General features: G+C 46.4%; 2 protein-coding genes across 3 annotated transcripts in view; one reads left to right on the forward strand and one right to left on the reverse strand.

Moving 5' to 3' along the window:
* Nucleotides 1–281: 281 nt before the first annotated feature.
* Nucleotides 282–3,463, forward strand: LOC120898524 (DDB1- and CUL4-associated factor 12). Its single transcript, XM_040304487.1, has 3 exons — nucleotides 282–1,850; nucleotides 1,939–2,127; nucleotides 2,221–3,463. The coding sequence occupies exons 1-3, from the start codon at nucleotides 786–788 to the stop codon at nucleotides 2,377–2,379; spliced, it is 1,413 nt and encodes a 470-aa protein (XP_040160421.1). The 5' UTR covers nucleotides 282–785; the 3' UTR covers nucleotides 2,380–3,463.
* A 449-nt stretch (nucleotides 3,464–3,912) lies between these two features.
* LOC120898523 (GTPase-activating protein) overlaps nucleotides 3,913–14,430 on the reverse strand; it is a 28,716-nt gene continuing 18,198 nt past the window's right edge. The window contains exons 3-7 of one of the 2 annotated variants that reach the window (XM_040304485.1): nucleotides 13,399–13,649; nucleotides 12,707–12,712; nucleotides 11,718–11,916; nucleotides 8,836–8,990; nucleotides 3,913–8,754 (exon numbers count right to left, since the gene is read on the reverse strand). In XM_040304485.1, coding sequence (XP_040160419.1) covers nucleotides 8,079–8,754; nucleotides 8,836–8,990; nucleotides 11,718–11,916; nucleotides 12,707–12,712; nucleotides 13,399–13,649 — 1,287 coding nt within the window. In that variant the 3' untranslated portion in view covers nucleotides 3,913–8,078. The remainder of the gene's footprint in view (nucleotides 8,755–8,835; nucleotides 8,991–11,717; nucleotides 11,917–12,706; nucleotides 12,713–13,398; nucleotides 13,650–14,430) is intronic. The other variant, XM_040304486.1, reaches the window with a different exon arrangement.

The following is a 14,430-nucleotide window of genomic DNA, read 5'->3' on the forward strand; positions in this document are numbered from 1 at the left end:
GCTTAGTGGGTCATTCATTACGCTGGCGAGTGGAAAAAAAACATTTTCAATACAAATAAATCAGATCATTGTGTTAATGTCGAAGAAAAGCACCAGCTACCATTACCCTTTTTTAAATTCACAAATTTCAAAAGATTATCCAGGAATATTAAATAAACTTTTCTCATTTTTTTTGTTGCTCCACAACACCACTGTCCAAGCGTGTTGTGAAGCAGTTCGTGCCATCCGTGCGTTTTCATTTCTGACGCTTTCAGGTGAAAACAAACACTCACGTTCGGAGGCACCCTGTGCTTTTGATTGTCAAATCGAAGTAAAGAATTTTTCTTACGAAAACCAGAACTGCACGACCAGTGATTTTTCTTACCAAATTTACACCCTACGAGCTGCGCAAAGCTGAATGTAAACATTTTTCTTTACGTGTAATTTGACCAAAGTGAGTGATAATGTTAAAAACCGCGCTCAGGAAAAGCTACGGACGGCCCCGCACCTTCCTATGAGAGTGGTCTGAGGCTGCTTGTGTCTCCGCTCCGTTGTCCCATTTTACCACCAGCGCCTCTCGGTGTCGCGCACTCCATCGCCCCACACACACACACACTCCGGTCACTACCCGCGGTGGTCAGATCCGTTGTGGTGTACACGGCGGAAGAGATACAGCTGAATGTTGCGGTGGTTTCGGTACACTGTTCGATACCTTAGAGGGGCGGAACGACTGGATTGACGGATACAGGGGGCAGCGCCGAAGCAGAACCAGCTGCACCACCAACCCGTGCCACACACGGTTCAACATGTCCAAAACGTTAAAGCGGCCCGTGTCGGGGCAGCGGCCGAGCTGCTACATTCCGAGCCGGCTGGAGGACCGTCGCATCCGGAACCGAACGCTGCGCCAGGAGCGCCGCCGCAAGCCGGACAAGCCGGACGACTTCGTCACGTACGAGGACAGCGACAGCGAGGAGGAAACGCCGAGCCAGCAGCACCAGGTGCTCAGCACCTCGTACAACTTCGTAGACTACATTAGAAGCAGAGAATCAGACTTGAGCGATGAGCGGACGATCGATCCGGCGTACGCCAGCAGGCACATCCTGACGCACGACATGTTTCGCGAAACGCCGATCGCGCTCGGCAACATCAACAAGGTGTTCTGCTCGCAGTGGCTCAGCAACCGGCAGGTCGTGTTCGGTACCAAGTGCAATAAGCTGATGGTGTACGACGTGAACATGCGGCGGGTGGACGCGATACCGACGCTGCCGAACAGCCACGGCGCCAGCCCCGACACGCAGTCCGGCATACACGCGTGCCAGATCAATCCGAGCCACAGCCTGCTGGCGACCGGCGCGCGCCACTCGGCCGACATTGCGCTGTACCGGTTGCCCACGCTCGATCCGCTCTGCATTGGCGAGAACGCGCACCGGGACTGGGTGTTCGATATGTGCTGGCTGGACGATCAGTTCCTGGTGTCCGGGTCGCGCGATACCAAGCTCGCGCTGTGGCGCGTCAACGAAGATCTGATGGACTTCCCGGTGGCGAAGGACGCCGAGGAAGAGGGGGACCAGCAGCAGCAGCAGCAGCAGCAGGACGTTCCGAGCTATGCGCACATCTCGCCGATCGCGGTGAAGGAGTGCCGCGGAGCGCAGAAGATACGGGCCATCTGCTTCAACAAGGAGTATCGCGAGCTGGCGCTACTGTCACTGAACGGCTATATGCATCTGTTCAACGCGGAAACGTTCTCGCAAAAGCTGTCCCGGAAGCTGCCGAACTGTCAGGAGAACGTGTGCATAGCTTGCCAACCGAACGGTCTGTATGCGGTAGGGTGTCGTTCGTACACGTTGCTGCTCGACCCGAGGACACTGCAGGTAATTGGTGCAATTATTGGACGCGAGGCGGATGGAGTGCATTCGTACACGTATTAATGTTCGTTCCTTACTTCCCCATACCGCACAGGCTGTGAAAAAGATTGCATCACGGTACAGCGGCTGCGGGATACGTTCGGCAAGCTTCCAGGGCAACATCCTTACCATCGGCACTGGCATGGGAATGCTGATGTTCTTCGACATACGGGCCGGCAAATATCTCGAGTCGTGCATTAACTCTTCCCGTACGGTTGTACTGAAAGCCAGCAAAGGCTATGTGGTAGGAAGACATTCGATTAGGATGTTTTTTTTTTTTGTTGAGATCGAAGGTGATTAGATGAATGACCCGCTCTGTTCGCTCTATTGCTTTCAGGCCCAATTTCCGGACGAGGAAATTGACGGTTTCCAGCAGAACAAGTACTCGCCCGCTATCTACACGCACTGTTACGACAGCAGTGGTACGCGACTCTTCACCGCGGGCGGACCGTTACCGGCCACACTGATAGGCAACTATGCGGGCATCTGGCAATAGTAGCTTGGCCGAAGTCTATTCTCATCCGGATTGTGGTAGCCAACTGATCGCACGTCCCCCTGGGTGCAAATGCTTTCTAGCAGCAGCAGCAACTACATCCAGCACTGTCTTCGCACGTTTCTTTATTTTTATACGATTATGTTTTATTATTCCGACAGTGGACTCTGTGGAAATTGAAATTTTTTGGATTCGTGATTTGTGTTCTAACATTTTCTCCCTTCATTCAAGTTTTTTTTGACTTAGTGACATGCATTGTCCCGTGAAGTAGCCGATAAACCGTTCATCACAGGTTCAAAGCGTGTATCAATAGAAAGAGACACGCTGTTTAAATGTAACCCCCCTACGGCTAGAACGAGCATGCGACACCGTTGAACTTTGTTTTACACCTTTTTTTGTATGTAAAATCTACAGTTTTCATTACACATCACGTACATTAGCAAAGTATGTACCAACTACGTGGAATCGTCTGTCTTATCTGGGGGATGGTCTCGTCATGTAGCTCGCATGTATCAAGCCACGGCCAATGCAAATGAATAGTTAGAACGATGAACAAAACAAGATCAAGCTCCAACCAACAATTGCAGTAAAAGAACACTAATTAATGTAGGACAGTGTGTTCGATATCGGTGAACGATAACGGCACTATCCGTCGGCAGACAGAAATATGTTTTTTTAGGGTTAACTCGCAAAATAGTACGGCAAATCAGTACATCAAATAGAGAAAGGAAACACGGCCGTCGTGTGAAATATAGTGTGACGAGATAAAGGGCAAACGTATTAGGTACGCTTTATCGGGATAAGTTCTAACTAGGGGGCGAGTGGAAAAGTGTAGGATGGTAAACGAAGGTGTGGTAATGATTGGTGATGTAAAGTAATTCGTGCAGAGAAATGCTACAGACAAACAAACAAAATAACGACTCAGCTCTGATACAACGCAAGGTGTTTGTGCGAAGATCCTTGATAGTTTCGTAAGTTGATCACAAGAATTCGTTTAGGCAAGGTAATGATTGATGATAAGCTAGAAATTTCATAAAAAAGCTAATAAAGTCTAACTAGAAAATCATGAACAAGAGATGCAACAATACGTGTGTGTGTGTGTGTGTGAGTATGTTTACTATTGTGTAAAAAAGCGCTCCATTCCGAAATGTACGAACGGTTGCAAACACAGTAAAGGATTGAGGTCCCTTTAGTACACTTTCTCACGGCTAGATGACGCTAACGTCCAAACATGCATTTGAAAGTTTTAGTCATCGTTTTTTAATGTGATAATTGAATAACGGATAATTTAATAACATAACAACTATAAAGCTTGTAGGGGTGATGTTAATGGCCTCTTTGCACACTTGCTCGAGTACATCTGTTATGACTAATGGTACCACATTAGGTTGTGCAATTATGCCACACACTCGAGGAAGTATGCCCCAACTGCCAACTTTTTGTACTGTAATTGCCTCTACAAAGCCATACACGAATACCACCCCATCAATCCCTGGTTTCTTTCTTTGCAAAGAAAAAATATACTGAACCACAGTATTGTTTTCACATGTTTGATTTCTTATCCTTTATCTCATAATCAGGAGCAGTGAAGTATTGTTTTGTAACAGTTCACTCAGTGTTTGTTTTTAAGTTATCTTTTCCACGGTCCTTCACTTACGGGCTAACAAACAAACCGACACATTAATAATGTATCTACAATAAAATTAATAATATTAATATAATAATAATAAAAATAAAAATAATAATAATTATTATATAATTCAATCGATCTATGTATAGAATATGCGTCAATTGTTTAGCATATTTTCCTAATATTCCACAGGTTCCTCATTTTTCCTCGCAGCCTTTCGTCTCGTCTCGTCGCTCTCTATACATCCTGCTCTCTCTTTCTCTCTTTCTCTCTCGCTCTCTCGCTCTCTCGCTCTCTCGCTCTCTCGCTCTCTCTCTCTCTATCTCTCCCTCTCTCTCTCTCTCTCTCTCACTCTCTCTCACACACACACACACACTTCCATTGCTTTCATTGTGCGAAAGTAGAATTTCCGTTTTGTTACTTTCTCCTACCTAAAATACAAATTGCCTGCATTTCTTGCTCCTCTTCCCACTACAGTATACTTCCTTTGCCATCTGCTCGCGCTTTGCCCTTTATCCGCTGAATCGCCCTTTATCCCCTTTTCGCCCACAATAACCGAATCTGCTGAACATTCACACAAAGAAAGAAACACTAATAGTGTACTACAATTTTGCATTATACTCATTCTACAGCTTTTCTATCGTTTTCTTAGCCACTTTTTTACCCAACTGCTACACAAGCAAACCCAAACAAACAAAGAAACAAACAATACAGTGCAATACAGCGACATGTTCTGGCAAACATGTACTATCGCTGGTTCCCAGAAATGGCTCCGCAATTATACCAACTAGGTGCTCCAAACGACATTAATTGCTTTCCTTAACAACTTTAACCCATCGAGTGTATGTTGATGTTTTAATAAAAATGTGTTACCTTTCATAATAGCTTCAAAAAGACACGTTTACCAAGCGGCCACACATGGGGATGCGCTTTTCGGTACACTAATATTGAGATTCGAGAAGGATAGCTCTCACCAAACCAAAGTGCAACAAGTACACTGACTGGTCTTCTCTTTTCACACCAATTGTCTCAAATGCAACTGTGTAGAGAGGGGTTGCGTTTCACTTCTCATGCTTTTTTGTTTTGCTGCTCTCTAATAAATAGAGTCCTTCACTCGCCGTTCGCTCTTCTCATTGCTGTGTAGCTCTTGTACAATCACATACGCTTTTGTTTGTTTGTTTTACACTAAAATGAAAAAAAGGTTGAGATGATGAAACATTTGGTAATTTAGTAGTACTTCTCCTTTACACCACAAATATGGGTGGGATTATTCTTTGCTGATGGTTTATAATATTTTTTTCTTCTTCTTTTCTTCTTCATCTAATTAGAGTTCCTCTATACATTCAGTACGCTGTTTCTGTGTTTGTTTTCCCTAGTTCCGTTGGTGTGGTGTTTGTTTTCCATTGTTTGTAAAAAGGCTGCTGCTGATGCTCTATCTTACTTCTTTTCGGGGTTGCAGGGGTTGTTGGTGCTCTACACATCATCAACGCTTCGCCCCTCCTCCTCATCCTCCTCCTCCTCTCTGCTGTCGAGAGATCCATTCTCATTTTCACTCTCACCCCCCCGCCACGACGAGAAGAAATTCAAATTGTGGACATATTTCGGGAGCCCTTCTTTCTCCCTCCCGTCGGTATATCTTACTTAGTCTACTCGCCTGTCGATGCAAATGTTGCATCTTGAGTACGAATTTGCTTTCTAATAGTTAAAACTCGCTGTGCCTGGTGCCTGGGGTGGTTGTTTTTTGTTTTGTAGTGTTACGTGCATATAAAGTTATTTTGGTGCTGGCTTTAACCACCTTGTGTGCGCTGCTTTCTTCAACGCTCTACAGTCGCGCTAAACAACCCGCCACATTCCGCCTAATGTCAACATTTAAGAAGTCATTTAGTCATATATGCATGTATAGACGTGTAAAATATAAATGAACAACAACAACAAACATCGGTCGGTTCTCGTTTCCCTCACCATGCACAAACACAATGCTGGCGCGGGTGTGAATGTGTGAAGGTGTGTGTAGAGTAGTCTTACGATATAAATTCGAATCATTTTCTTCCTTATCCTGCGCGAGGATTAAGAGATGCGCCGCCACCATACGTCCTTGTGTACTTGGGTGCGTTTGTTTCATACAACACACACACACGCACGTAACGTACAGAGTTTTTTCGGTGGTTCTCATAGCTGTGGGATACTTTCTTGAACCCTTCTTACGGGTAATGAACTTAATATGATGAGAATTGGACTTTATGGCACCCTTTTTGGACATACTCATTGGAAATTCCTATTGGATTTGTCCAAAAAGGGTGCTATTAGAGTCAAATTCTCATCATATAAAGTTCATTTCCCGTAAGAAAGGGTCATGAAAGTATCCCACAGCTATGAGAACCCCTGAAAACCCCTGTAACATTCAATATCATCTGCCAGGTCGTCTGCTGAATTGATTGGCCTTTTTTGTTCGGTCGGTCACAGGAATGCAGATTTATGTAAAGTTATAGCAAACAACAAAACAAGCACAAAAACAATACGCTGGCCGCTTAAACTACTATTTGAGATTGCAACCAAAATTAGCAAGCCACACCTCGACTCGGTGGACTTGATACTGTTCCTTTCGGGCACAGGCCGAGAGTAGATTCCCGCGTATAGTATAAGTCGAATGATCAGATTTGTTTTGTAGGCTGTTTGTTAATTGTGTAGGGCGGTGCCGTAACAGAATAGTTAGTCTAGTTGCTGCTTATACTTATTTAAAACGTTATTAATTCAGCTGATGGGGGTTTTGGTTTTCCTATTTTACATAACAGTGTTTTGCGTTGCTTCACTTTCTGTGTATAGTTGAGGCAGAATCGTGTGTTACCAGTAATGCGCGAAGAATGTATAGATCCGTGTTGGATTAGGTTTATGTTTAAGGGGAGGCCAAAGGTAAGAATGCAACAAATAGCGAGCTATTCCACTTATCGCTTTAAATTTGTTCAATAAATCTCCACACCACCTGCTAACATTAAGGAAGAGGAAGAAGAACAACACAAAAACACTAACCGTTGTGTTTGTTGCGTACGGTGTACCGGTCCCTGCTGTGGAATGGTTTGTTGTTAATCAGACTGGGGGAAATGTGCGCACACGACACACCTTTTGTTTTGTGCAACACAGTTCGTTCTGTGTATTAATGGCTAGAGAGCGCTTAACGTACATGTGTATCGGTTACCCCAACTCCCCCTGACGGTAATTAGTATTGCAACGCACAGTCAGAAAACTACCAAGGAATAATTTCAAAGTTTCTTCTATAAAGGCCGCCTAAGCTGTGTAAAGAAAATTGTCTAGTAAGTCCAATTAAAAGTCCACACAATTTACAATCCTGCAATGATACAATCGTTTTAAGTGTGTTGTACAACATCGAATGATTGCTAAGCCACTAGGCAGGTTTCACAGCAACAGCACACCGTGATTGTGTGCAAACCTTCGCAAAGATATCCCGTCCAAAAATGTAAAACAAGGATTAACAAAATCAAAAACTTTGTGATTGAAAACTCTTGATCGACCACACACATACGCACTAATTTTGAGGTGCTAGAACCATAATGCTGATTGTTTCCATTTCCCTGCTACTACCACCCGTTAACGCCATGGGCAATCAATATCGTGTCCTACACATAACTCACTATCATTCGACAGGACATTCAACCATTGCGCCACTGCTTAAGGCAAGAGGAGAGTGGGGATACGCTAACGTTAACACCTAGGGAAAACCCCCCTAGAAAAAGAAAGAAAACAAGCAAACCTAAACAAATACTAAATAAATTCTCCAATCTATAAAAATAAATAAATTAAACGCGTTCGTCCTATGGTTCTTGCTGTGCGCCATACGTCCAGAAAACGATCGTGTGACTGTGTGCGTGTGTGTCCGTGTGGTTACTTAATGGATAAAATGGGAGTGTGTAGTTCACATGATGATTGTCCCGTGCGGTTCAGAGCACGCGCTTTAGCACGCCCCGTCGTCGTCGTCGTCGTCGCCTTCGTCGAGTATTGCGTGTATCGTCGTCGCTGCCGTCGCTCGGACAGTAGGCCCTTCCCGGCCGTGTCACCGCTAGCATTGCGTGAGCGGATCACCACCACCGTCCGCGCTGCGCACCAGCATGCCCCGGTGGGGGAAAAAGTGAGCCAAACCGGCATCGGGATAGTGCTGCGTCGTAACGGTGATGGGAGTAAGGCCGACCGTCCCTGTACCGGCACCACCACCACCACCACCGATGACGCCCACCGCGCTACTGCCACTGTTGGACAGGCAGGAGGAGGAGTTGTTAGATGAGGAACCGTTAACACCCGCGGTGTTGGAGGCGGCGGTGCTGTTAGTGGTGGTGGTGGCAGCGGCTGCTGCTGCCGCCGCTGCGGCTGCCATTACCGCGGCCGTAAAGCCGGACCGCGGCATGTGTAGATAGTTGTCGTCACCGATCGGTGCCTGCCGGCTGCCGTACTTGAGGTCGCGCGCCAGCATCGACTTGTACTTCCGGTGGATCTGCTCCAGCGTGGTAGCGATCTCGTTCAGCTTTTTGATTGTTATGCGCGCCGCCATCGGGTCCTCGTAGGCCGTACCGTTTAGGGCCGGATCCAGCACCTCCAGGCTGTTGATGTTGGCAATGATTAGCGAGTGGAGCCGCTGAAGGTCCCGAGCCGGGTCGAGCGCCGTGGCCAGATCCATCTGGATTGGGCTGGAGGAAGACACGGGCGTACAGCCGGGCGCATACTGATCGCTTTCGTTGCAACTGCAGGTAAGGGAGGTAGTAAAGGGGAGAAAGAACTCGTTATGTACTGTTCGATTTTCAAAATCTGCTCCAACCACTCACCATGTCCACGCGTTGTTGATGTACGCTCGGGGGTGAAAGTTTACCAGGCGGGCTTTGTTGTTTTGACAGATCTTACTGAGCAGATCGATCCACTCCTTCTCCTCCACACAGTTGGCCGTTTGTACATAGAGGGGTCGTTGGTCTCTTTTGATTATCTACAAGAAGAAGACGAAATAAATTAAATTACTGCAGCTGTACGAAGCTATCGCTACAATTATCTAAACACTATTGAGCGTAGCAAGATTTTTCAATGGAATCCCCAAATGCCGATTGGCTTCATCAAGGCTGCTTGCCCGCTTTCCCAGACCCCCTTGGGACTTACTTCGTTCAGTTCAGTGACCCAATTTCCAAAACGGACGTAATTATCGCGGTCGAGCATATATGAAGCTTCACGAAATAGCTTCACTAACCCAAAAAGGGGAAACACCACGGCGCATCTTTCTCCTTAAAAGGGGAAGGTGGTCTGGAGTAGTGCTCGCTCCACGTTTCAAACCATAAACGCTGGCGCCATATATCACGGCCACACTGTGATGTTCTCATTGTTGCCCCTTTTCGGGAGAGCGTAAAGATTGCACGACTGCATCATCCTCGCGTCAGTGTTGATCTGCCAATTAAGAGTTGCATCGCAAATTGGGTTGCGTATGTGCTCGGAATATATAACGGAGCGGATGGCTGGCGCTTTTTTTTAATCGATAATCACACATTTGCATGTTTAAAATGGTGCGTGATTGATTTGGCGCATGCACCGCCAATTAGCAAGCATTCTCTCGCCGGGAGAGGGCTAAAATTGCATACATATTAGTGATATGCACTAGTGAGCGAAACAAGAGTGTGCAGCCGGATGCTGAAAGTGCCTGGTTATTAGTATTATTAGAACAGCGCCAACACCGTATTCGATACGCTCCCTATCCCTGATGTACTAAGCCAAGCATCCGTAGTGTAATTGCAACAAACACTTCATGGAGCGTGACAAACTTCGGACACAAAAAAATCACTTCTTGTGACCGAAAAAAAATGCATTCCTTTTTTTACTTGCTATTTTCATTGATTTTTTCAACCAACACACTTGTCGAAAGCACTCTAAAAGATGACCTTTTGTCCAATTTGTATGTTTTTTTGCCCCGAAAAGCCCCGCTGAAGGTTCGTGGTCTGGGCCCGAAACACACAAATTCATCCTTGGCTGACCTCGCGGTCCTTTTGCATCATTACCACCACTAGTGTGCGCGCGATTCCATGAATGGGGGTTGCTTCTTCCCTTCCCATAAAAACCTACCACCTCAAGTGCGATGAACTCCGGGTGTGCGCGCCTTTGTCTTCGCAGCAGCACAGCCAGAGCGTGCTAACAATGAATGAAGTGGTTGTTTGCGCGAACCAGCCTGCCACCCTTCCCCGACGTTTGCCAGAGCGAGACGCACACACAACCGCCTCGGCTATGAAAACAGGCGCTTTCATGAATGGGAAAAACATTTTCCCACCATGCTTGCTGCTTCACAGGGGGACACGCTTGCGCACTATCGAGTAGTCTCTCTGTGTCGGGGGAGAGTGCGTGTATTGCGCTATCAATGTGACTCCCCCTCTATCGGCACCACGAGCACTGGTGGCAAATGCTCTAAACATTTCTATTGGTGGAAAGCCCGATCCCAGCCTGGGACACATATTTCATTCCCGTTCGGATCCATTAAAGCTCTCTAAAGCTTCTTAGTTGCGCATATCGCGTGGGGGGAGCGTTGTGTCTTGCGAGTGGCCCCAATACACAGGCTAAGACATGGGCGGTGTTGGCGGGGGCCAACAAAACCAATGGGAAATAGTAAAAAAAAGGGAAACTATTGCATGCTCCATCTTTGTAAGAGCTGGTTAGCGGAGGCGGCAGCGGTAAGTGGTGTATTCGTCGTGTGGCGTGTGTGCATTGCGTTTCTTCGGCGAACAGTGTTGTGTCTGCTCCCCGCGTTTCTGGAATCGTCATCTCCGGCTGAGGCTCATTCAATTGTTTTCTCGAACCATTGTTCGAAGCTTCTTTTCCTGCGAGCAGCTGCAGCAGCAGCAGCAGCAGCACCAACCATACCATCTCGCTTTGCGCACAACCTTTTTGGACGAACACACACACGCACACACCCATTTGGAAACCTTCGCCCGGTCGTCGCGTCTCGTGCAATGCTTTCATGCGCTTTGCATGTGACTCGCTCTGTCAGGCCAAATTCTTTTCATTTCATTCATCTCCATTCTTATGCTGCACCGATGTGGGCCAAACGCATAGTGCGCCTACGGCCCCTGCGAGCAGTGTATAGGGCGCCGACGCGATTGCCGCAATGTACCTTCGCATTCCCATCATTATGTTGATTGTAGGCCGCTCCTCAGGTCACTCCACCCTGTTTAGGCCTGTCACTCGGTTTTACCCCACAATAGATAATAAAGACGGCAAAAGTGTACGGTTCTTTGTGCCAATCCTTCCTCGTTGGCACCTCTCGGCATTAAATGCGAGAGTTTCGAAACACCTTTAAACTCCCTCACACATTGTACTGGTGAAGGTGTGTTAGAGACATTTTTTTCTACCCTTTTGCTTATATAAAATGGAACCATATGCAGTATTATATGGAGGTACTACAGACGCACGTGCTCCCATAACTCTGTATTGGGAAAATGGGGAAGGAATTGTTTTCAAATGCACACAAGAAAGCGTAGCAATATTCACAGCATTTGCAAGCACACATACACATGTATTGGCCTACAAAACTTGCAACAAGTTATTGCTACCCCTCCCCAACACTCTGTGGCACAATTAAACAATTAAAAGCGCATTAGAAAACGCGAGCTACACCAAAATAAAACCGCCTCTGTTTTGTAAATGCGCAACGGCGGGTGGGATGGTTTTCTCGAAACCTTACCTGAAAAATGTTCTGCATCTTAAAGCTCCGTTCGTTGAGCCGTTCGACAGCCAGTATGTCAGTTAGCGGTATATCACAGATGGGTCGTTTTCCCTTCGCCTTGGCGTAGCTAAGCGATTGCGTCGTCAGCCGGAAGTAGCGCTGCTTGAAGTTCCGCCTGCCGAACCGTCTGCGTCCTTGGGCGCGTTTCGTCATCATCCTGTGTGCGTTGTACGCGAGGGCAGAACAAAAAAATAGAGAAGAAAACAAAAACACACACACACTTTGCATTAGATTTAGGGCTTTTGCGTGCTTCCTTTCTATTTCGTGTCTCTCTAGGGGGACTCTATCGATATCGGGCTAATCACGGTGAATCAAAAAGCGTACAAAATTAATACCATTAAGAGAGTGCAGAGTAAGCGTAAAGAAAATGTTAAATGAGGGCAAACAATTAATGAGATGATTGTTCATTTGGTGGTGGTATTACTCTACCAGTTCGAGGTGCTATTGTCCACGCTTGCTTACTCGACTTACTTGAGTGGCGCTAATTTTTCAACAAATAATAGGGATGTTTAACGGATAGAATAAAATATACGGTAAGTGATGTAAAATTACCATAAAATTAATGATAAGGGAAAGATTGCCCATCATTAGAGGTACGAGGTTGTCTTGGAGTTGCATGCGCGGATGGACAAAAACAATACCCCACATGCTAAAGCATTACAACAGCGAATGGCGGATGATCAATGATGAGCAAGGCAACACTCATGAACTCAAGGCTGTGCATGTGTTTCAAAATAAAGTAGAAAATTGGTAAATTATATAAAATGCCATAAGGTACTGTTGTTCAAATCTGAAAGATCGAACGCGCCAAAGCAATACAAGCAAATCAAATGAACAAAATTACAAATAAACAGCAAATAAATGCGCCTCAACATAGGCCATCGAACAGAAGCCTAAAGAAGCGAATGCGAACCAGCGGTAACTAACGTCTTCCAGCCCACACTTACCATTCACTTCCGGGGATATCAGAACGTAACCAAACGTGATCATGCCCCATCAACGACATATTGAGATGATAAGTAGGCGTAGTGAAGAGTTTACATTCACGCACACACACAGAAACGTGTGCGTAAGATCGTATTTCGGGGATGAAATTTATATTTCGTGGGTTTGTTTGATTTTGTTTGTTATTTAATGTTTTGTCCAATTAGTTGAATGTAAGGCACGGATCGGTTCAGACAATACATGAGAGAGAGAGAGAGAGAAAGGGAAGAAAGATAAAGGTGGAAGAGAGAACAGAGAGAATAAAATATATAGATACTAAAACAGACCAAAAGACAACAATTGTGTACAGACAGTAAAATTGTTAATGCTAAACCAAACGCTAAACCACGTGCCAACGAAACGGTACGAGCAGTGGAACAGTGAGAGAAAGTGTACGGCCGGCTGTGGGACACATTCAGGCACAAAATGAAGGACTTGTGGAAGTTGAGTAGTTGACATGAGAACACGGAGCGAATGATGCTGATGAGGAACTAGGAGTGTGGTATTAATAAAAGCCGGTTAAGGGGAAAAGGTTAAAAGGCACAAGAGGGGAACACATTAGTGCAACATCACACTATGGGAGGGACCAGGGGACCACAACGACAGGGTTGGGGGAGCACCTTCTCTACAGCACATGAGCTTGCCGGACACTTACCCTTCCTTCAGCACCACCGGTTCCAGGGCGCTCGATAGCCCGTCGCCGCAGTCGCCGGTGGCACCGACGGTGGAAATCACCTCGAGGAAGTGCTTGATCGCTTCGACGTGCTGCTCGGTGCAAAACTTCTTGTACAGCTGCTCGGTGTACTTCTCTTTGCACGGGTGCTGTGCCGATCGCGAACTGACCAGGTTGCCCATCGATTGTATCGTTTTAGAGATCAGCGTTAAGGTGCGATTTATCTGGTCGTCCTGTTGTGAGAAGAAAAGAAAAGGGAAGGGATTTAATTACGCGGCACCAGGCACGTGGGGAGTAGTGGAGGTGATTTGCGCTGCAGTGCACCATCGTATTTCATTTCTAATTCATCCGGGCACAAATCTACCGACGGAAACGGCAGCTGCTGCTTTTTTTTTTGTTTGCCAGAATTTAAAAACGTCTTATCGCTACATTTAATGGCCCCGGCGGAATGGGCTTGCTTCGGGTGCGCACGCCCTGAGCAGCGGCGGGCAGGGATGCGCCAACGCTTTATTCATTCACAAATGGCAAAGGTTTGCATCGCTCATAAACAGGAGTGTCGTCTTATCGAGCCGAAACGCAACCCGCAACGCAAGTAACGGACAGAGGCATCAATGAAAACCGAACAAGCACACTTGGTGAGCTGTGTGTGTCTGAGCGCAAAAAGCGTGCGCTTGATAAGATAAGATGTTTAATCCTCTCGTACCCGGCGAATGAATGTCTACCGCATGTAGAGTTTTCGCACCACGTTCGCGTATCTTGAGCCAGCGGTCGCTTCGCATGGGCACGGGCAACACCTAAAATAGGCTCCGAAAACGAGTCCAGACCGCGTGTAACTATGTTTTGCCGGTGACGTCAAAAAAGTCCAATCGAACCGACGCGATAATCGCACCATGAGAAACAGGAAGTTTGCGAGTTTATCAGTCCAAAAATAGATGGCAACCGGAGATTGATAATACGCAGTAATGATTTATGTCTATGAGAAAGCTATGATAAGAAAAGAAAAAAAACGTGCAC

The sequence above is a fragment of the Anopheles arabiensis genome, chromosome 2 (assembly GCF_016920715.1).
Source record: "Anopheles arabiensis isolate DONGOLA chromosome 2, AaraD3, whole genome shotgun sequence".
Taxonomy (NCBI): Eukaryota; Metazoa; Arthropoda; class Insecta; order Diptera; family Culicidae; genus Anopheles; species Anopheles arabiensis.